The sequence below is a fragment of the Watersipora subatra genome, chromosome 7 (assembly GCF_963576615.1).
Source record: "Watersipora subatra chromosome 7, tzWatSuba1.1, whole genome shotgun sequence".
Lineage (NCBI taxonomy): Eukaryota > Metazoa > Bryozoa > Gymnolaemata > Cheilostomatida > Watersiporidae > Watersipora > Watersipora subatra.
The window spans coordinates 48,506,466-48,530,455 of NC_088714.1; the positions used below are offsets into that span (position 1 = coordinate 48,506,466).

General features: G+C 37.3%; 2 protein-coding genes across 3 annotated transcripts in view; one reads left to right on the top strand and one right to left on the bottom strand.

Moving 5' to 3' along the window:
* The window catches only part of LOC137400348 (uncharacterized), a 26,533-nt gene continuing 2,543 nt past the window's right edge, over positions 1–23,990 (bottom strand). Inside the window, exons 1-5 of one of the 2 annotated variants that reach the window (XM_068086675.1) lie at positions 11,084–11,240; positions 2,112–2,246; positions 686–790; positions 511–602; positions 1–410 (exon numbers count right to left, since the gene is read on the bottom strand). In XM_068086675.1, coding sequence (XP_067942776.1) covers positions 237–410; positions 511–602; positions 686–790; positions 2,112–2,202 — 462 coding nt within the window. In that variant the 5' untranslated portion in view covers positions 2,203–2,246; positions 11,084–11,240 and the 3' untranslated portion in view covers positions 1–236. Of the gene's footprint in view, positions 411–510; positions 603–685; positions 791–2,111; positions 2,247–11,083; positions 11,241–23,990 lie in introns of those variants that run through there. The other variant, XM_068086677.1, reaches the window with a different exon arrangement.
* Positions 8,721–23,990, top strand: part of LOC137400846 (streptococcal hemagglutinin-like) — a 26,936-nt gene continuing 11,666 nt past the window's right edge. The window contains exon 1 of the mRNA XM_068087189.1: positions 8,721–8,781. Within this exon, the coding sequence (XP_067943290.1) occupies positions 8,721–8,781 (61 nt within the window). The remainder of the gene's footprint in view (positions 8,782–23,990) is intronic.

The window sequence follows — 23,990 nt, forward strand, 5'->3', positions numbered from 1 at the left end:
TTATATTTTTGTGTTTTACTTCAACAAAGCATTATGTAACTACAATGATTGGTGACCATTTTAATCATTATTTTAATTGTTTTACACTAATAATAGGTTATACATATAGGTTCATAAGTCATTTGAAATAACATTTTAAAATAAAATAAAATAACTAAACAGGACCACCTCTGTACAATAAACTTCTATTCTTTATAAATCCACATTAGCAATGTTCAGATTTTTTGCAAGTCAGGTCATGAGCTAGCTATAACTGAAAAGACTAGTTTACCAGGTAAAATTCGAATGGTAAGTTCCCAAGCAAAGGTATTTACAGAATGAGTGAGAGCCGTTTTGAAAGAGATCTGTCTTGCGTTCCAACCAGGTAAGTTATTTCCTAGCTCGTACTGCTGGTCACCTGTCCGGTTAAGCTATTAATAAACAATCGATAATTCAGGCATGAGATGACACTGATAGACTTGTAAAGCTGATACAATAGATCTTTACAACATTAGTGTGTATAAAGCTTACTCTCCAAAATAGAACTGGCTTTGGAAAAATGTGACGAACAGTGCATCTGAATGTATTTGCTCTGGGATATGATGCCGTAAGAATCGTCCTTCCTGCAAATATTTATTAATTTAAAGATAAATATTAAATTCTCACTACTAACTGCAAAAACAAAATAAATAAAAAGTGTACTGACCAGGTATATCAGATTTTTCAACAGTTATATACGGGCTGTCATAGACCTCGGGCAGATCAACCCAAATCGTTTGGAATCGACCAGCTGGTCTCCAGATAGTCAGAGCTGTAAAAAAACGATTGCTGGTCAGTTTATACCAAGTTACTAAATGTAGGGTTGATAGACTCTTTACTGAAATAGAATCTTACCAGATAAAAAAATGCAATTCTGCTTACTAATAACAAGGCGCAACTAAGCATACTTTTAAATTCAATCAATGAACCAATAATGTTGTCACTTATTAATTGTTGACTTGAGACATTAATAACATGTGAATGCAGCAAAGCAGCATCTTTGAATACTGACCGTGATTCTGTAGCTCAAAACTGAAGAACTATGAGAACGCTTCTATTTAAATTACAGTATTAATTCTATTAATTTGAATTAAATAAAGCAATTAAATTAAATAAAATGAATTAAAACACCTTTTTTGAATGACTTTGAAACAGTGAGCCAATTACAGCTACTGTCAAACCTCTTATTGAATGCCATGGAACTCTATCTTTCAATCTTTCTTCTATTACCGCCACTATAATAGTGGCGGTCAATTGGAGGTGGCATTCAATCAGAAGTTATACGGTAATATAAATTTCTTGACTGACTGATTGTCACCTATTGACTTTTAGATTTTGTACTCCAATAGACTTAAATACATTAAGCGCTTGAAAGGCTACTTAAAGCAAGGTTGATTTTACAGCTTCAGTGCCTATAATAGTGTAGAATTGAAACATTTTGGAAACTATCACAGGAAAACTATGAGTAAACAAGCTAATTTACATGTCAAAAGACTGTCCTTTGATATATTTTTTAATTTAGTTAATAAAGAGGTTATTTAGGTGAAACTAGCTATTTGCATGCCAGTACATTCAGACTTTATACAGATTGAGATCAAATTCTGATGAGATTTGAATGTCATGTTCCTAAAGACGGAATTGAGACATTAAAATAAAATATAAATAGACATCAACCGGTAAAGGAAAAGTCTGAAGCAAAATAGACAAAACTAGTAGCTAAAAATGGTAAAAAAATTCCTAACTAAAAGAGAGCAGTTGGAGTTTTCAGTTATGATTCACATGATATTTATAATTTTGCACAGCTTCTAAAAGCTATTAAAACAATTACATTGTCTAGTAAATTATAAATTTTCCATTCAGAAACATGTCAAAAGACAACTCAACTGGCAAAACGGTGGTCCATATAATAGAATGAACATAAATAGACACGATAAGGCGTGATAAAAACACATTTTCCTTTTAAGTGAAAACCTAATAGGCAAGAGTAAAATGCTTACTGCTTAGCACTTTTCACCAATGTTTTAATAAGAGTTTAAATGTATCATTTCTAGCGCATAGTGCTAGGAAAAACGTAATTTTACTTAAAACCTTACGACTGAATGATCCGCAGTAATTGTTATATAGTTCTGTTGCTTGTTGATCTGTTACAACATACGCAAAGTGCTTCAAGTTATAGAAATCCATATCTTTAGGTTGGTATATCAAATATCCAGAATCTCTAGGTCTACCTGAAAATAAAGCTTTATGACAGTATATAACAGTTAAATATTTGCAGACCACTTTATGCACAAAGCACTAGAACCCATGTATTTGTGTTGCAGCCTTTCATCAATCTCTAAAGGACCAGATCGAGTTCCTCTACTTGTTTCACAAGGAAACAAACCCCTATCAACCAATCTGTTTCTATAAGAGTGTTTGTCTTTTCATTGGTCTTTTAGTTTTCATTCCTGTTTCGACTTGTAGAGATTAAAATCTATCAATGAACAATCCGCTTCCGGGAGGATCTTAAAACCTCCAGTAACAGAAGCATTACACTTATCCATTAGACTATAGGATTCACTTAAGCATAGTGGTCAGTAATGGTGGCAATATTCATTACAGCAATTAATATACACATAACAACTTTGCATCACCAGTAACGATTAGCAGGTAACCTCACTAAGTAAATGCCCTGGCGTTGTACGGGTAATAAAAACAGTTTGTAAACAGATGAGAGTATTGTAGTGTTAAGGTAATGTAGTAGATAAAGTAATGTAATGTTAATAAGCTGCTTTACCTACCCGTGCAATGCAGGACATTCAAGTAGTAAATATATATATTTCTCAAATATATAATACAAACAATGGTATTGCGTTTACAAATAACTGCGTAGAATAAGACTTCCAGGAGCTCTGGTCTTTCTCGCCAATCTGCGCTAGAAATCGTTCAGACAGCTCATGCAAAGTTATAACGCTATCACAACTTTATCGCATGCGACATGCATTTGGATTAGTTGGTTTCACCCAGAATGCAATTCAATGGCTGGTAATTTTTTTCATAGCGATGTTCACCAATGTACAGCAACAACATTTCGCTATTTAGTTACGATTGAAATATTATCAAAGCGACGCTGAATTGTTAATAGATTTAATTACAACAGAACCAGTCCTGTATGATACAACACACAATGGTTACAAAGAAACCCAGTTGAAAACCAACATTTGGTAGTCAATCGCTGCGCAGGTTGACCATTGTGAGAATAGTAAATATTTATTGTATAAAAAAACTGCTATAAAGTAAACTATATGTAAAAATCGTAAAATATTACTGCTAAAAATACAAAAAGCAATTTTTCTTATGTATTTTTGTAGTGAACAATCCATAAAAGTGAGATAGGTCTAATAACAAAAGCGGAAGTTGGTTACGTCATTGCCTAGACAATGCCATTTTGACTTAGCTAACTTTATTAACAACTTCGAAGAAACTAATGATACGGAATTTTATTGACAGTTTGTGAACACGCCCGCATTATTGTTTACTGGTGAACCACTCAAGTTGGTTTAGGCACAGGCCAGCAATATCTCCGTGCTCCTCATGACGCACGCAATAAAATTGCTTAGTGTTTTTGGACCTTTAGAAAGTAGTCTGTCGGTTGGTTCCGGTGTTAGAGTGACAGCCTTGAAAGTTAATAATTGCGCCTTTAAATCTTGTTGAAAGCCATCTTTCTCCAAACAATGGACAGAATGACAAACGGAGAACAGACTGTAGGCGTTACTTTTATTGCAATAAAGATATTATCTAGTTTACTATTTGCACTGGTGCTTACACATGTTTTTCTACCTGAAGTTAAGTTTAGGTAAATATTCAGAAATTTTAATTTTACTTTTGCAATTCGAGAAAGTTTTTTCACTTTGTTTGGATGAAGAAAATGAACGGGAGCATTATATCAAAAATACTACTTTCTTTCTACATTCAGCAATTCAAATCATTTTGTGGATATCGCTGCAGGTGAGAATTAAATCATATTGCCCCTTACTAAAAGTTTAAATTACTTGATGTCCTTTTGCAAAACTTTAAAAAGAAAAGTTTACAAGATTTTGCACAGTTTTTATACATTTAACATAGTAACAGCGACATCTGTCTGTATGTCCGTTTTTTCAATAAAAGGTAAGGATAAAAGATTACCTTTTGCAAGGCTACAACTTGTGGCATTTAGATTGATAGACCGGCACTCTGACACCTGCAGTAATCGACCGCTATATGCCTTTCTGAATAATTGTATGGCTACTTATTCACTGCGCTTTATCATAAAACCTGACAATTTCTCTCAACACGCTACACTGTCAGAGTATTAGTATATAAGTCAGAGATAGCCTTAGGTGTTGCTTTCTCTCCCAAATTTGGCAAGAGAGGAAACTTTATTTTAAAGCTAACTATAGAACTAGCATCATTCACATCAAATTTCAGAGCTTGCACTGATTTGACACCTCATGGTATATAACAAGTTTTACATAACAAAAAGCAAAAACTTTACAGTAATTCATTCTGTTAAAAAGAATTTACGTGAAAAAAGTTTATTTTATATTATGTTATATTAGGGGTGCCAGTGTGGTGTAGTGGTAGCGCCTTCAACTTTCAACCATAGGGTTGGTGGTTTGAGCCCTGCTTAATGCCACACTAACAATGTGGGCATGTTAAAGAACTGTCCTTTGCACATTGGGCAAGTGAAATAACTACCTGGCTCGGTCAGACTGGGTGTGTTGCAAAATGCATCCCTTCGGGTTAATCTGAAAGTTCCAGAAGAAGCCCTTGATAAGGGTTAGAACCACCCAAGGTAGCTTATAAAAAACTGCTAGAACATGAGAACACTACCAAACATTGTAGTCTTCTAACCTTACATGACAGAAGCATGCCATTACTTATGTTATGTTTATGTTATATTGTGTTTATGTTAAATGTGTGTCTACTTTTGTTTGAATTCACTAACAACATGGCAACCATTAAAATTTGTTTACCCGTACTTTAAAAATAAGGTAAATATGAAGGTTAAATTTCACAGTCAGCAACTTTTCTTACAATACATGCATGTAGTTGCAGGTCAGATCTCAGCAGGTTTTTGAAACATAATGTACTATTACTATCGGTATGTTTGTATTAACGATGACTTTGAAAATGATACCACAGGTAATTGGTTGACTCTTTATGGCCACTGGCATGTGACATAACTTTTATGTAAAACAAAGTACATAAGAGTGTTGTACCCTTTTATCTCTTTGTTTGTGCAAACTAATACAGACTTGGCCATAGCAAAACATTTGAGAATTCCGGTAATTGAACACTGGGTGCTGTAGAGTACATAAAACAGCCTACATTTTTTCCCACACATATTCCTAGGCTACAATATTGTAAAAGTGCTTTCACAGTTTATATATTTGCTATACAGGGTTTTATATAACTGATTGAGTAGCATCTAAATACCAAATATGGCATTTAGATGGTATTATTTTAATTATGGTATTTGAAATGCATCTTCATATTCAAAAGTAATTTTACACACACAATTTGAATTTGTTTCAAGAAATAATTGAGAACCAACAAAAAAATTAATGTAATATTAATAAAAATTACCATTACCAAAATAATACAATTTTTAAAAAGGTATGACTTGGTGGTCTTTAGTTGATCCAACTGTTTTATTTAGTTTTATTAAACAAAGTAATAATATAAAAGCTAAAGTGTTTAGCACTGACTATATACAAATAAGTTTGACGGTGGCCATTACTGTTGCAGCGGTATTTAGCTCATCTTTTTTAGTAATAAAATATTTGAAATGGCTGTCTTATAAGTTCTTGTTTTTATCATGATTTAGAAGGTGAATCTATTACGTATTTTGCAAAGATGCCTAGCCAAACACTTTTACATCACTTTTAAAAGGAAACCACTTAATCAATAGGAGTATAATGGCTGGAGCCACGGCATATATAAATTTCACCTAGTCCAAGTGATTGTATGGCCACAGAACGTAAACCCATATTCGAATCAACAGCTTTCTGGCCTGCACGACGTCCGTCAAAGTAGATCTTGGTCTGAAAAAAATCATTTTTAACTTGTTAAATAGTACAACTTGTTTAATTAAGAATTAGGTTAAAACATTTTGGGGCTTATTCGTGTTTTTTTACAATAGTTTTTGATAAATGACAAAGCTTTTGATTACTTATGTCTTCAAAAAGATCTAGTAGAGAAGATATTAGGTTTTATTTTTAACACCTGATCCCAGATCCCCACCCGACAGTGCAAAATACATTGCTCGCACTTGTATTTTGTATTTTCATCTTGTCGCACGAGTATGTGTCAAAGATCTACAGTGAACATTTACTGCTCCCCAAAGTACCACACTGCTTGGAGTATATCAGGCAGTATATATATTTGTGAAAAATGTATAAATAATCACAGTATATGTATGCTCAACAACAACTGCATGTAATACGGCTTTCCAAGGTTCTGCCACTCTCCGTTTGTTAGGCTCTTTATATATTGTCAAAGCTGGGAAGCTCTGCCTATTTTCCAGAATAGCTGGCTCGGTAACCAGTCAGTTCAATCAGTGCCAGCTCGGGCGCAAGTGGTTCGGTTCATTTAGTCTTGGCAACGGGTCAGTGTCTCAGCTGCTGGCTCGGTGGTCAATTTGCTATATTTTGCCATTGCATTATCCTTACCATAGAGGTCACAAGGTTTTTTATTATGAAACCTAAAGTCCTGATCAGCTGGGCCCAGAGTCGGTGCTGCCTTGCCTTGTCCTCAAAGCGCTAAATCTTCTGCTCGACAATCTTTCAGTCCTTTGGGTTGCTCCTTCAACTATGCATTAGGCCAGTTGTGCTAGAGGTCTAAGGGCCAACCAGGTGTGAGTCAACATGAGCATTCCTGTAATTTTTCCCCACAGATTCAGTTTAGCCAGGACACTATACATCTCTAGTGTTCTCCTCATTGAAAGACCTTCTGCATATTTCAAGTCTGTCGTGACCGCGGTTTAACACATGCTCACAGACTCCTCGTTTGAGTCTAGGAGGCTTTTTAGCTGTTTTTTTCTAAGCCGCCTCTAAGTGTCCCAAATGGTAAAGCATTTCTTTAAGAGAATTATTCTGCTCACTTTGCTGAGATTTTATAGTGACATGATGAAACGGCTGTGATCAGCTTGGTAGAGGAATACCAAGAAAACATATGGATGCTGAACTAGCTAAACAGCACTTAAAATTAGAAATGGCTACTTAATAGCTTATTTTTGAGCTTGGATCCTTTATTTTTGTCTCAGTACATTTGCGTCAAAATTGCATGATACTGGCTGACGGTATGTTGAGACAGGCTTACTCATCGTGCTAATCAAACTTTCTGGTTTTTCTAAGCCGATCAAGGATTAGGCTGGGTGACTGATTGAGCCAGTTTTCCGGGCCTTTGAGCTGGGCTGGTTGTGCCAAAACAGCGATATCTTTGTCATTTGTGTTTATTGTTCTGGGTTCCTCCAAAAGAGTTTTTGTGCTGTGTTCTGGCTCTCACCATTCAAAGCGTTTGTTTTAGGAGGAAACAACCTCAGCATTTCCTCTAGTCAAAGCTTCAGATTTTTGTTGCCTGTTTCAGCCTCCTCTATGTTGAGGCCTCTAAGAGGCTCTATTCTGGCAAGTCTCAAAATTTTTAGCCAAGCATAGTAAGGTTTCAGCAGGCCTTTGCTTTGATTAGAAGATTGTTACTGTCACTCTACAAAATATGTGTGACTGAGTTAGACCTTTATGACCTGGTATGGATCCACAAGCCTGGCTTACAATTCAAGGTTACCTCCCATAATCAGCTACTTGTTTACCATTCAAACCAAGTCTCCAAGAGATGGCTCCTTCTAGTCATCCTGTCTTATTTCTATCTGTCACTGCCAGAGATTGGTGTGTACATCTTCCAGCCTTTAACCCTTTTGATGTCGTAGACGCATTTATGTGTTTTTTATGGTCGAGGGCTGTAGACGCATTTTTGCGACTTTTCTAGCAATTTCGTAGTAACTTAATTTTATTATCTGTTGACAAGATAACCCACGACCTTTAAGACTTTTATGATATTGATAGTGTTGTCCAAAGATCTACCTATAAAATTAGCTTACAGTGACGACCAATTTAAAATTTTTGTGTGAGAATTTCCATCATAACAACGAACATTTTTTGTGTAAGTTTTGTTAAGTAACACATGAGTCGGATAGCAGGTAATTACTTATGTTGATGACATTATAGCCAATTCAGATTCAGATTTTTGTGATTATACCCACAATTAAAGTAGCAGCACTGACTCTGCTAGTGGTGAAAGTAATAGTTTTGTAAAGAACATTGTGGAGAATCATTTTAGCTTCGAAGCGACCTCAGCTTTACATAGCTTTATCATCGCACAAAGTATAGATACATTGAAGTTTTTTGCATAGCGGTGTTGGCTAAAATGTTGGAAAAATAAAGTATGTAACGAAAAAATTTTAGGTGGAGTTTTGAAATTGCAAAATATTGTATACATATCATGAAGCAATATTGGCAACTTTTTGCAAAATGGCTGGCACTGGGCTCATACCTAAATTTGTATATGGGCGGCAGTGAAAAGATTAAAGTAACTCTACCACATACTCAAGTGTTGGCTGAAACTCCATAAGTAGATGATGGTGCTTCAGCTGAATCGGCAAGCGCAACTTTTTTCCAAGCATTAACATGTGTGTCTCCTCGGAGTCTCTTCGGTTTGTCTCCTCCTGTGTCCTTGTCGCCTATCCCGGTACGCCCTCATTTGCTGGAGAAATAATATGTTCCAATTTTCTTGGCCCGTGCTTAACAGCAACACTCTGAAGTATTCACCTAGCTGCCAATTGTTTTGCTGTAATACTCTATTGGCCTGAGAATGGTATGATGTAGTGTTGAACTTTTTTACACCCCGGAATCAATGCAGCTCAGTCATTGGTTGACTCTTGAACTGCGCTCCTTGGTTGGCGTGGATCTGTTTTAGCATACCGATTTAACAAAATACTGTTTAATCTAGGACACCAGCTACTACTGACTCTGTAGCTTTTAGAAAGGCCAAAGCATCCTGCCGTTAGGAGAAATGGTTGAGTAATACGAGTTTCCACTTGTTACTCTTTGGTGTTGTTAGCTGGCAATTACCCAATCTACTGCCCAATCAAATTGTCTAAATTCTCATCAATTGGTTTCCAACTAATTCGTTTTTATAGCAAATGGGTACGAAAATCTTTGCTTTGGGTCCCAAATAGCAGCATGCCAATTTAAAGTTTTCTCCTTTCTTTTAATGCCTTACTTTAACCACACTCTATTTCCTAACATATTATATATATTAGGTTCTTGGGTTTCTTTTACTCTGTGTTCTGCTGGTCGGTAAGTCTCTTTGCTGTCTCTTTTATTTAGATTTTTAGCTTTAGACATATGCATGTATCATTTGTTCCTCTGATCTCCTGTCTGGAAATTTGATGTCATTCAGCAATTGTACTCTGGCTACGTTTACCCAGTTGAATGTACTTTGAGCCTAATTCTTTCTTGTTTGGTATGTCGAGGATGAATACAAGAGATTGAACACGTATCAAACCCTTTTCTCTGAGCTCTAATGCTTTTTCTCAATATTATTTTGAGATACAAGCATACGAGCCTGTTCTCGCTACTGCTAGTAAGTGGCCAAATATGCAAAAATTGTGTCCAGCTGAAAAAAAGAAAGAAAACAAAGTCCAAATTCAAAATAGGTGTTTCGTACGATTAACCTTATTTTTAAGTGTGTGTTCAGTAAGCTAAATTCATTTACGTTAAAATTAAAGTTTATGCTACATGTATGTTGCAAGCATCACAAGAATGTAATGTACCAAACATGTTGCTGTCGAGTCTCTCACAAACTCTCTGTTGGTCGTTATGTTTAACTCGGAGGTAAGAACTCCATACCATACTATACTTAGTAATGTTATATTTTATAACAAATAGTACATGTAACCACTAACTCGGTATTGGTTACTTTATAAGCTTAGGTAATTAATTACAACAATTAAAAACATGTTTTCTATTGCATTATAATGTTTTAGCTGGTTTTTTCCGAGTATGAAAGAGGATTAATTTGTATTTAGTTATTTGAACGCTTTGAGATACGAAGAAATTGATATATGAGCTCAGTCCCAAAGTGTATTAAATCCGTATGTCCAAGTATAACCCTATATTTCACTATTCAAGGTTTTTATAATTTTGCTCAGCATGGCTATTATAGTAAATGAAAATGATAGATACAGGTACAAAAACATAACAACATTTACGAACTCCAAGATAATGAAAAATTTTGGCAAATGCTTGGCTTTGTTTTGTTAGTCAGTTTTGTTAAAAAGCCCACTTTCTTATCTAACTAGTTTAATGATTCTTTATTATTTACTAATTTAGTAAAATGATGTCAAGAAACAAGTTTTGAATGGTTACGAAAATTCTGCATTTCACAGACAATTCTAAAAATCCTGGTAAAAATAGCTTGATCAAATTAGTGAATGTATTTAGCAGCTTTCTTGCCGTGATGTCTGAGGTAAAACTTTCAATACTGATTGCTTTAGTACACTGAGCATTTTGAAGCTGTATGCTCCCTGTAGCAAAAAGATTAAAAGAATAAGTAGTATTAATCGCAAAAAAAGAAGTCTGGCTTAAAATTATGGACAAAACTAAAAGACGCATGTTGACATTTATATGATTCAAATCCACAATCCTATAATCTGTAGTCAAATATGTTATCCATTTGACCATCCAAAATGTTCTGTCTGCGAAATATTTGTGCAATTAATGTTTGGCTGAAGGCTGTACAAGTCGAAAAGTCAGAATAGGGCTGAAGATTGAACAAATGAACAGATGAACAAATGATTAAAAAGACGGTCCCTTTCATCTTTTTATTCGACACATGACATTCATATCAGTTTATGGAAAAATGAATGTACGAACAAACAGACCAATGAAAAGATGGAGGATTGGATGAAGGATGAAAAACTTTTTTGATTTTTGTATATGAATAGTGAATATTTAGCTTTGATTACTACTAAATATTTAAAGCAAACCTCTCTCCGGTTGTTTTCTCCTTTGTGAGTCAGACAGAGCAGGTGCCAGTTACTTTCAGTGTTAAATAAGTTCCAGTCATATGGAGTCTTTGGTAAAAATGTATGCTTTTCGGTGTCTCGTCCGCGCCGTAGATCATAAACAATTGTTAGTTTCTCATAGCTATCTTCTAAGTACACGGAGACTTGGTAATCGCTGTAATTCCAAAGCACATGTACTCTACACATTTTCAGTAATATACGTAAGATTGCAAATATGGTGATACATGGCATTGCAACGCTGTGCTTTTATGTTCCCTACCCATTTTGCAACGAAGAGGGTAAAATGAAAAGCAAAATTTTAGAACATTTCTAGCAAGAACTAATCATTCAGTGCAAGTAAGTTGTCAAGTCAAGTCTCTTACGCGAATTAATGATTTTGGGGTGTGCTATTATAATTCCTTGCCTGAGCTCTGAGCTGCACTGATGAGGCTTCAATAGCCAAAACAGTACTGTCTGTAGTAGCATAAGTATATGCTCCCTCACTTCGGTTTGGTTGAGCACTCTGTGAGAGGTGAGGTACTATTAGCCTTTGTGCAAAGCTCATCACTTTTGTGATTTGAGCACTCTGGTGCCAGCACATTGACTTTCTTAAAGTCTGTGAGACAATCTAGTTGTTTCACACAAAAAATTGTTAAAAATTGTTTCCTCACCCCGGATACCCCGTATGGGTGGTAAATTCTGCTCTAACTCGGGTCTCCTACCAGAGACCTGGGAGTTTGAGCACTCGTCTCAAGATCTTAGCTGTTCCCAATAGCGCACTTTTCTGCAACTCACCTGAGTTGATTGTTGTTGGTATTTGGGCAAGCCACATTTTATGCGCCGGTGTTATTGCGCCCAGTGCCCCAATCACTACTGGGATTACGGTTGTTCTTACATTCCAGCATTTTTCAATTTCTTCTCCAAGAGGGAGATATTTTTCTACCTTTTCTTTTTCTTTGCTGGCTATATTGTAGTCATTGGGTACTGCTATATCTATTATAGTAGCCCTCTTGTTCTCCTTGTCTACCACCACTATATCTGGTTGGTTTGCTAGGACATGCTTGTCAGTTTGGATGTAGAAGTCCCAGAGGATCTTAGCGCGGTCATTTTCATTGACCTTACCAGGAGCTTCCCACCAGTGTTGTGGTTTATTAAGGCCATACTCATCACATAGACTTCTATACACAATACCTGCGACATGATTATGCCGCTCAGTGTATGCGTTCCCTGCTAGCTGTCTGCATCCACTGATGATGTGTTGGATGGTCTCAGGTGCATCTTTGCACAGTCTGCATCTAGGATCGTCTCTAGTGTGATAGATTTTCGTTTGGAGTTGCCTTGTTGGGAGCACTTGCTCCTGGGCTGCCATGATTAGCGACTCTGTATTGGCCGTTAGGTTTCCTTTGTTCAGCCACATATATGTCTGGTGAAGATCGCCAACCTTAGATATTTGTTGGTGGTAAGCACCATGAAGAGGTTTCGTATGCCAGTCAATTTCCTCATCATCAGGGCATAGGTCCGTTGTGAGAGCAGCCGATTGAAATTCAGCTAGCAACTTATCTGAGATGGCCATGGAGGCTGCATATGCTTTGATGCTTCGCTCCTCCTCTTTCACTGTCTGCTGTACACTTTTGAGTCCCCTACCGCCATCTTTCCTATCAAGATACAATCTAATAGTATCAGATTTTGGGTGGAGTGCTCCATGCATGGTCAGCAGTTTACGAGTTGCTATATCTGTTTCTTTGATGGCTTCCTCAGTCCACTTTATTATGCCTGCTGGATATCTTATTACTGGCAGTGCGTAGGTATTTATTGCCATGATTTGGTTCTTGGCATTGAGCTGGCTCCGTAAGACCTGCCGAAGGCGTTTCTTGTATTCGGAAATGGCTTTGTGACGTACCTCGGCTTCGTGGTTGATGTTGCTTTGCATAATCCCCAAGTACTTGTACCCTTCTTCTATATCTTTGATGGTACCATTTGGCATTCTTAGGCCATCTGTGAGCATAGAATGGCCTTTCTTAAGAATTAGCCTTCCACATTTCTCAATACCGAAGGTCATTCCGATGTCCTTGCTGTATACCTGAGTGAGGTGTATGAGCGAATCAATGTCCCTTTCTTTGTTAGCGTACAGCTTGATGTCATCCATGTAGAAGAGGTGGTTTATCTTGGTGCCACTCTTAAACTGGTACCCATATTGAGTCTCCTCCAGCATATTGCTTAGAGGGTTTAGGCATATGCAGAAGAGCAGCGGTGATAAGGAGTCACCTTGATAGATGCCTCGCTTAATTTGTACACTCGCCAGCTTTTTGCCATTAGCCTCCAGTTCCGTCTTCCATTTGGTCATTGACATCTTGATGAATGCCACAAGAGCAGGGTGAACATTGTACATACTGAGGCACTCAAGTATCCAACTATGGGGAATTGAGTCATAGGCCTTTCTGTAGTCAATCCAAGCCATGGCAAGATTGGTTTGCCTTCTCCTGCTGTCTTGACAGACCGTCCGATCCACCAGTAACTGATGTTTAGCTCCTCGGGTGTTGCGCCCAATTCCTTTCTGAGCACTGGTCATATAGTGACTCATGTGCTCTTCCAGTTTGTCTGCAACTATTCCTGAGAGCAGTTTCCAAGTGGTGGGCAAGCACGTTATTGGTCGATAGTTTTTGGGAATCGGCCCCTGCTTTGGATCTTTTATCAGAAGCACAGTTCGTCCTTTGGTCAGCCATTCTGGATGGTCACCTTGTTCTATTAGGTATTCCATCTGCTTAGCCATTCTAGTGTGAAGTGATGTCAATTTCTTTAACCAGAAGGCTTGAATCATGTCATGGCCAGGTGCTGCCCAGTTTTTCATACGCTGCACTCTGCACTTAATGTCGTCTTTGCTGATGGTGAGTCCTTGCTGAGCCACAGTGTGTTGTTGGTTCTCTTTAAGCCTCTTCAGCCAATTTGCAGTGGTGTTATGAGTGGTCTCTTTCTCCCAGATGTCCTTCCAGAACTTTGAAGTGCTAGATCGGGGAGGCTCAGACATTGGCCTCTGCAGTTCACCTTTGAACTGGGAATACACTCTAGATGGATTATTGATGAACAGTTTGTTCATTCTCTTGTTATCTCGCTCTTTGGTGTACCGCTTCAGTCGTGCCGAGAGTGCTACTAGCCGCTGTTTGGCAGATTCTAGAGCTTCTATTGTGGCTTCCCTTTTTGGACGCTCCAAACTGTGGTTAGATCTCTCACTGAGCCTACTAACTTTCTTGCGCAAGTCCTTGATCTTATTTTGTAGCCTCAGCTGCCAGGATGGAATGGCTTGAAGCCTTGTTGGCATTGGCTTAATATCCATCTCCTCCAAGATGACGGTTGCTGTACTGTAGATTAAGGCATTAGTCTCACTGATTGATCCAGTTGAGATCGACTCCAGTGCCATGTTAATGTCTTCTAACAGCTTCTTAGGTATGGCCTTGCTAACTCTTCGTAGTGGTACCCTGCTTCCATAATCATTAGCAGCTGACATCTTGTTGATGATACTTTCCGCAAGCTCTTTCACCCTTGGGTCAAGGTCCAAGTGCATGTCCTCTTCAGCCCGTGAGTCAACACATGTTCGTGTATCCATGACAGTGTGTGTTGATATGCACTCCTCGTTGGTTGAGGTTACTTGGGTGAACTTTTCCTTAATTTCATCTACCTCAAGTTGTGATATGAGGTGCCGCTTGATTATGTTACTCCTCTGAGCTACAAGTTGCTTAGCGGTTAGTGGCAATTCAGGGCGCATGTTTATCCACAGTTGACGCATCCTTCCCATGTAGCCCCACTTTTGAGGTTCACTCATAAAGTAGCACTGCATGAGGTCCGTGTTATCAGTCCGAGTCCATTTCATCCGTTTTGAACCAGTAGCCCATTTTTCACTGCCTTGTCCTGGTTCAGCTACAGGCAGCGCGGACCTTGTTTGACCGGGCGACGTCCGAGCCGGCATGGCTTTGGTTATTGCACTCATCATAGAGGTTGTAGACGTTATACAAGCAAAGGTCTTGTCTAAGGACCACCAGAAAAGTGCAGTTGTTGGGGTTTGAACCGAGGACCTAATGATCACGGTCCCGATACCTTACCAACTGCGCTATCTGTCCTGTATACAGACAGATAGCGCAGATATATATACACATATATATATATATATATATATATATATATATATATATATATATATATTGTAAGTCACAATATATATATATATATATTGTGCTTACATTTGTACATTTTGTGTATATTTTGCTATATATTTGTGCTTACCATCAACAAATATCTAAGGTTCTAATCTAATCTATCACACTAGAGACGATCCTAGATGCAGACTGTGCAAAGATGCACCTGAGACCATCCAACACATCATCAGTGGATGCAGGCAGCTAGCAGGGAACGCATACACTGAGCGGCATAATCATGTTGCAGGTATTGTGTATAGAAGTCTATGTGATGAGTATGGCCTTAATAAACCACAACACTGGTGGGAAGCTCCTGGTAAGGTGAATGAAAATGATCGCGCTAAGATCCTCTGGGACTTCTACATCCAAACTGACAAGCATGTCCTAGCAAACCAACCAGATATAGTGGTGGTAGACAAGGAGAACAAGAGGGCTACTATAATAGATATAGCAGTACCCAATGACTACAATATAGCCAGCAAAGAAAAAGAAAAGGTAGAAAAATATCTCCCTCTTGGAGAAGAAATTAAAAAATGCTGGAATGTAAGAACAACTGTAATCCCAGTAGTCATTGGGGCACTGGGCGCAATAACACCGGCGCATAAAATGTGGCTTGCCCAAATACCAACAACAATCAACTCAGGTGAGTTGCAGAAAAGTGCGCTATTGGGAACGGCTAAGATCTTGAGACGAGTGCTCAAACTCCCAGGTCTCTGGTAGGAGACCTGAGTTAAAGCAGAATTTACCACCCATACAGGGTGTCCGGGGTGAGGAAACAATTTATATATATATATATATATATATATATATATATATATATATATGCTTATTTGAAGGTTGACTTGCAGACTTGCAACAAAATTCACATCACAGTTATTTGATATGAAAAGATTCACCATGTCTTACTCTGTTTTGTTGTAGGTGCAAAACATGTGGAAAGGTGATTACAAGCTCTTCAAAGCTCAAAAACGAACAGAAGATCACAGCCACACGAGACCGCAGTAGTTTGGATTCTTTTTCCAAAACGGCTCAAACGTGACGTAGTTGCGAGAGATGGTTTCTGTTTACACTTTCTTGCAACCTCATTCGTCGAAATATTTTCACAAATATACTTCACGCATTTAATAAAACTATGTCTATTGTTCTTACGCGTTTGTTTTATTGTCATCGTAATGCTGTCACTTTTAACAGTGATATCCTATAGCTTACCGTAAAAATTCGTTTAATTTTTTAGCCTTAGCTTGAAGGAGTACATATCATTGTCTGATAATCGTGACGAGCCTGTTGGTCACTTGTAATAATCGAAAAGTGCTGCAGAAATTATTTGCGAAGTATTAGGTCACATGATCAGATTTCGACTTACCAATTAGACCAAACCGAAACAAAACTGTAAAGTAGCAAGCATCTATATTTGATATGGGGTCTTCGGTAAAACCCGAGGTGTTTGTCATAAACTAGTGCTACGATAAGTTTTATATTGAGCTTTTTATCGGCCTTTCAATTCATGTGAGAACATCACGTGACAAGACAATAACCAAATTTCATGGCTACGTCATCGAAATAAAGAGATTCCAATCTACGGCGGCTTTTCGTTTTTGAGCTTTTAAGAGCTTGTAATCACATTTCCACATATTTGGTACCTACAACACAACAGAGTAAGACATGGTGAATCTTTTGATACCAAATAACTGTAATGTGAACTTTATTGCAAGTCAACCTTTAAGGATGCTGTGTGGGAAATGTATACCAGTTTATCATACCACTCAGCAACCAATCAAATGAACAGTCATGAAGAATTTCCCTAGCAATAAGGGGAAATCCCCTTATGTCTTATGATCAACCCTTGCAGCTTGTTGGTGTATGTACTCCTGATGAGAATCAGTTGTAGAATGAATATTATTAGCGTACTGCACATGATTTTGTAACTTAGCATAGAGCCACCAAAGTTGGGGCAAAGAGCCACAGTGAATCTAGAGCCCTATGTTGGTCACCCCTGTTGTATACAATATTTAAACACCTTTATGAGCTAAAGATCTCAAATTTTTAGACACTATTTAGTAGTAAAAGAAACCACTTCTAGAGGTGCTTTTAATTGCAATAAATAGTCTTACCCATTCTTCCATAAAAGTGATAAAATAATGACGCCACTTTATAGTAATAAAGTTCAAATGGCTTGCAATATTCTGCTCTTTCACTGAAATCTTTAGGCAACAAATTGTTGAACAACTTTTTCATATGTTGAATCTAGTAATAAGTCTAAAACTAAATCAAACTTCTCTTTAGGCAATTACAACGATCAACTTTTTTATAGAATAAAAAACTGTTTTATGTCAAAAAAATGGGCAAAAGCAAAACCTTTTCTATGCGCAGGAAACATTTGCTATTATTGTTGTTAGAGTTGTCTTACTACTGCAGCAAGAATAGACAACTTTAATTTATCATAACAGAGCTGACAGAGTTTCAGTATCAGCAATGATATTTTTTCTACATACTGACTTTGACAAATGTAGTGGAGGTAGCGAGGTAGTGACAAGCAAGACCGTAGTTGTGGTTCTCTAAGTGAGAGCGAGGTAGCGACAAGCAAGACCGTACCTGTGGTTCCCTAAGTGAGAGCGAGGTAGTGACAAGCAAGACCGTAGTTGTGGTTCTCTAAATGAGAGCGAGGTAATGACAAGTAAGACCGTAGTTGTGGTTCTATAAGTGAGAGCGAGGTAGTGACAAGCAAGACCGTAGTTCTGGTTGAAGACACATTGTTGATCCAACCATCAGGCTCTAGACTGGGCAATACAAGATTTTACTCATGAATATATATCTACTAGGACTATGCTTACATTATCAATTTTAATACCTGTTACTGATGGTCCGAGGTAGTTGATGCACTCGTGTAGCAAACAGATTTACTTTTCTGGCATTTCTGTTACCCCTTACTCTCATCCAAAAACATATGGTTTGCTTGCTGTACCAAAACGCGCTGTGCGGAGGATCATCCCTCTAAATAAAGACACTATCTGACATTAGCCCTAACACGCATCGCTTGTTCATGTGATGTGAATGTCTTAACACTTGTAATCTTGTGGTCTAAGAATGCTGAAATTAGACAGAATCAGTAAGTCAGATTTTTGGCACTTTCCTTTATTGTGCTCAGCAATATATATTCTACTTTTAGATTTGCCTAATGCCACTCAGACAGTAATTGAGCATATAAAACAACAGAACCTCTACAACAAGGCATTACCATATGAGGTAAATATCAAACCAAAAAGTCACTTTTTTAAACAAAGAAATAGATAATTTTTTCGAACGACTGCTACAAGGTTTGAGTTAATGTCGCTGGGCCATGATTCATTTTATCAGTTCAGAGTTGGCAAAAAAATTGAAGTTTATATTCCAATGTTGATTTTTAATTTGGTTAAAATAATTCTTACTAAACCACTCATCTGTATGCATGTGCGCAAGTGCATCATTTTTATCTGCTGCTAATATGCAAGGAGAAATTGCCATTAATTAAAAGCCTATTAAAGTTTGTCAAAGATTTTTATTCAGAACATAAAATTAAGCATATCAACTGCAGTAAAAATGCAATTGTATTTATAAACTAATTATTAGTTCATAATACATTTCAGTTAAAAATCAAAAATAAAAGAATCACAAAAAACTACAGTTAAATTAGAATGGAAACATATATTATATATATATATACAAAATACAAAATATATATATATTTTGTATATATATATATATATATATATATATATATATACATATATATACATGTATATATATATACATGTATATATATATAATATATGTTTCCATTCTAATTTAACTGTAGTTTTTTGTATATGTATATATATATACATATATATATATGTATATATATATATATAAGAAGCTGTTAGAATACAGCTTCTTAGATATATCTAAGAAGCTGTTAGAAGACATTAACTTGGCACTGGAGTCGATCTCAACTGGATCAATCAGTGAGACTAATGCCTTAATCTACAGCACAGCAACCGTCATCTTGGAGGAGATGGATATTAAGCCACTGCCAACAAGGCTTCAAGCCATTCCATCCTGGCAGCTGAGGCTACAAAATAAGATCAAGGACTTGCGCAAGAAAGTTAGTAGGCTCAGTGAGAGATCTAACCACAGTTTGGAGCGTCCAAAAAGGGAAGCCAAAATAGAAGCTCTAGAACCTGCCAAACAGCAGCTAGTAGCACTCTCGGCATGACTGAAGCAGTACACCAAAGAGCGGGATAACAAGAGTATGAACAAACTGTTCATCAATAATCCATCTAGAGTGTATTCCCAGTTCAAAGGTGAACTGCAGAAGCCAATGTCTGAGCCTCCCCGATCTAGCACTTCAAAGTTCTGGAAGGACATCTGGGAGAAAGAGACTACTCATAACACCACTGCAAATCGGCTGAAGAGGCTTAAAGAGAGCCATCAACACACTGTGGCTCAGCAAGGACTCACCATCAGCAAAGAGGACATCAAGTGCAGAGTGCAGCGTATGAAGAACTGGGCAGCACCTGGCCATGACATGATTCAAGCCTTCTGGTTAAAGAAATTGACATCACTTCACACTAGAATGGCTAAGCAGATGGAATGCCTAATAGAACAAGGTGACCATCCAAAATGGCTGACCAAAGGACGAACTGTACTTCTGATAAAAGATCCAAAGCAGGGGCCGATTCCCAAAAACTATCGACCAATAACGTGCTTGCCCACTACTTGGAAACTGCTCTCAGGAATAGTTGCAGACAAGCTGGAAGAGCACATGAGTCACTATATGACCAGTGCTCAGAAAGGAATTGGTCGCAACACCCGAGGAGCTAATCATCAGTTACTGGTGGATCGGACAGTCTGTCAAGACAGCAGGAGAAGGCAAACCAATCTTGCCTTGGCTTGGATTGACTACAAAAAGGCCTATGACTCAATTCCCCATAGTTGGATACTTGAGTGCCTCAGTATGTACAATGTTCACCCTGCTCTTGTGGCATTCATCAAGATGTCAATGACCAAATGGAAGACGGGACTGGAGGCTAATGGCAAAAAGCTGGCAAGTGTACAAATTAAGCGAGGCATCTATCAAGGTGACTCCTTATCACCGCTGCTCTTCTGCATATGCCTAAACCCTCTAAGCAATATGCTGGAAGAGACTCAATATGGGTACCAGTTTAAGAGTGGCACCAAGATAAACCACCTCTTCTACATGGATGACATCAAGCTGTACGCTAACAAAGAAAGGGACATTGATTCGCTAATACACCTCACTCAGGTATACAGCAAGGACATCGGAATGACCTTCGGTATTGAGAAATGTGGAAGGCTAGTTCTTAAGAAAGGCCATTCTATGCTCACAGATGGCCTAGGAATGCCAAATGGTACTATCAAAGATATAGAAGAAGGGTACAAGTATTTGGGGATTATGCAAAGCAACATCAACCACGAAGCCGATGTACGTCGCAAAGCCATTACCGAATACAAGAAACGCCTTCGGCAGGTCCTACGGAGCCAGCTCAATGCCAAAAAACCAAGTCATGGCAATAAAAACCTACGCACTGCCAGTAATAAGATATCCAGCAGGCATAATAAAGTGGACTGAGGAAACCATCAAAGAAACAGATATAGCAACTCGTAAACTGCTGACCATGCACGGAGCACTCCACCCTAAATCTGATACTACTAGATTGTATCTTGATAGGAAAGATGGCGGTAGGGGACTCAAAAGTGTGCAGCAGACAGTGAAAAAGGAGGAGCAAAGCATCAAAGCATATGCAGCCTCCATGGCCATTTCAGATAAGTTGCTAGCTGAATTTCAATCGGCTGCTCTTACAACGGACCTACGCCCTGATGATGAGGAAATTGACTGGCACACGAAACCTCTTCATGGTGCTTACCACCAACAAATATCTAAGGTTGGCGATCTTCACCAGACATATATGTGGCTGAACAAAGGAAACCTAACGGCCAATACAGAGTCGCTAATCATGGCAGCCCAGGAGCAAGTGCTCCCAACAAGGCAACTCCAAATGAAAATCTATCACACTAGAGACGATCCTAGATGCAGACTGTGCAAAGATGCACCTGAGACCATCCAACACATCATCAGTGGATGCAAGCAGCTAGCAGGGAACGCATATACTGAGCGACATAATCATGTCGCAGGTGTTGTGTATAGAAGTCTAAGTGATGAGTATGGCCTTAATAAACCACAACACTGTTGGGAAGCTCCTGGTAAGGTCAATGAAAATGACCACGCTAAGATCCTCTGGGACTTCTGCATCCGAGCTGGCCAGCATGTCCTAGCAAACCAACCAGATATAGTGGTGGTAGACAAGGAGAACAAGAGGGCTACTATAATAGATATAGCAGTACCCAATGACTACAATATAGTCAGCAAAGAAAAAGAAAAGGTAGAGAAATATCTCCCTCTTGGAGAAGAAATTGAAAAATGCTGGAATGTAAGAACAGCTGTAATACCAGTAGTCATTGGGGCACTGGGCGCAATAACACCGGCACATAAAATGTGGCTTGCCCAAATACCAACAACAATCAACTCAGGTGAGTTGCAGAAAAGTGCGCGATTGGGAACGGCTAAGATCTTGAGGCGAGTGCTCAAACTCCCAGGTCTCTGGTAGGAGACCCGAGTTAGAGCAGAATTTACCACCCATACGGGGTGTCCGGGGTGAGGAAACAATTTATATATATATATATATATACTGATGAAGAAGAAGGTTGCAGTTCACTAGAAGAGAGTGCTAGAGTTAATATAGTTTATATATATATATATATATATATATATATATATATATATATATATATATATATATATATATATATATATATATATATATATATAGAGGCAAACCAGAGTTTTAACTGGTAAAGTTCGAATAGATCAGTTGACTGCAGATTTTGCTTTGTAAAGCTCCATGAATTTATAAGAAGTAATAAATAGCATTAGAAACGTTGTCTTTAGTGAAAGGTTTTTCCATGTTTTAACATTTTCACTGAAAGCCACCTTTTGTAACAATTGCTGTCATAGCAAACCATCTAAATTTAAACAGTATAATTCGTAAAGATTTTAGTAGAATCTGGCATATTTGTCAGTTTCTCAAAAAGTAAATCAAAATTTAGTTTAGGTCTCATCTTTTTATTAAATTTATTTTTGGGAAATGTTAACTTCTTTTTCTTAAGTACTTGTTTTTATAAGGGGTAAATAAACTAGATAAAATCTACAGATAATCATTTTATACAAAGTTACCATTCTTACTGTTTACGCGAATTAAATGTTGACATAAGTATCCTATATCACTGCTGTACATTAAAACTTATAATAACCAAACACAGCTAAGAAGCCTGTTTTAAAATGAAAATTGTATAGTTGTCAAACTTCATTGTTCTAGTTTTCTTACGCTTTGCATTTATTCTAAAACATTCAGATTCAAAGATGAATGAAACCTTTGAAAATTATAGGAAAACTGTAGTTTGATTTTATTTCATCACAAGCATTTAGAGGATTGCTTTAATAATTTATATCCGCTATGGATCTTTTTTTTTAATTTTCTGAACATATAGTAGTGGTTTATAAAAATTTAAATATACTATGTTGAAAAATTATATAAGAAGTTTCAAAATTCCATTTAAAATTTTTTGAAAAATGATGTTGAGTTTTTGCATACTGGTTTTGAGCCTCTGACTGCTTAGTCAGAGGTTCAATTGGTGATCCTGGCAAAGAAGGGAGAACATAAAAGAACACTTTTGTGTCAGAACCATTTATTCTACATTTTCACCATTTGAGTTAAAGATTTTCAAAACCTTGAAACTTTTAACTCGCATAATGGGATTATATTTAAATATATTGATAGAAAACCATACTTTACTTAATAAAAAATTTAAACCTGTAAAAACTCAGATTTAAAGCAAAATTATGTAATACATTGTTTACTAATCAATATAACAAAGCAATGATTTATTAGAGCGCAATCTCAAAAGCTTAGTTGTGGTGCAGCGTAGTGCCACTAAAGATGTAGCAGTTGCTATAGCTTATAGCTACTATAGAAAATGAAATGTTTGTGGATACAATTTCCACAAATAAATGTTAGCTTCATCTTTACTGTTTATTATTTAAAATAATGTGTATCATTTTATTTAGTAATGGCACACAACATGCAGTTTGCATTTTTAGTACTAAAACATTATTATCCTTTTGTGGTGAAAGCCAGGAGAACACTAGCATTGGGCGTTTTTTAACCAAACGGTCAAAAACTAGTTGCATACACAATCAATCAGGCGAGATCGAGCCAGTCGGCTGAGTACATTTGGCACAGCTATAGCCAGGTCAATTGCTAGACCAAAGTCAGCCCGGCTAGAAACGCTATACTCAGCTCAACTAAAGTTAGACACATTATTTACATATGCAAATCTCAAAATTTGTGTGTTCTTCATTATGACCAACTATAGATATTAAACTCTTGGAATTAAAAGCTCGCACTCTACTGGACTTGAACTCCTAATGATTGCAACTGCAAGTTTCAAACCGCGCATTTAGCCACCAAGCTACGCTGTTTTTATGATTCTATCGCTCTTATCACACACTTTTGATTATTAACTAATATTACCTTTTGCATCTGTTATTTTTTGAAATCGTTTCAAAACTATTCTTTTGCTACCATTACCTATTTTTTAACTTGTAA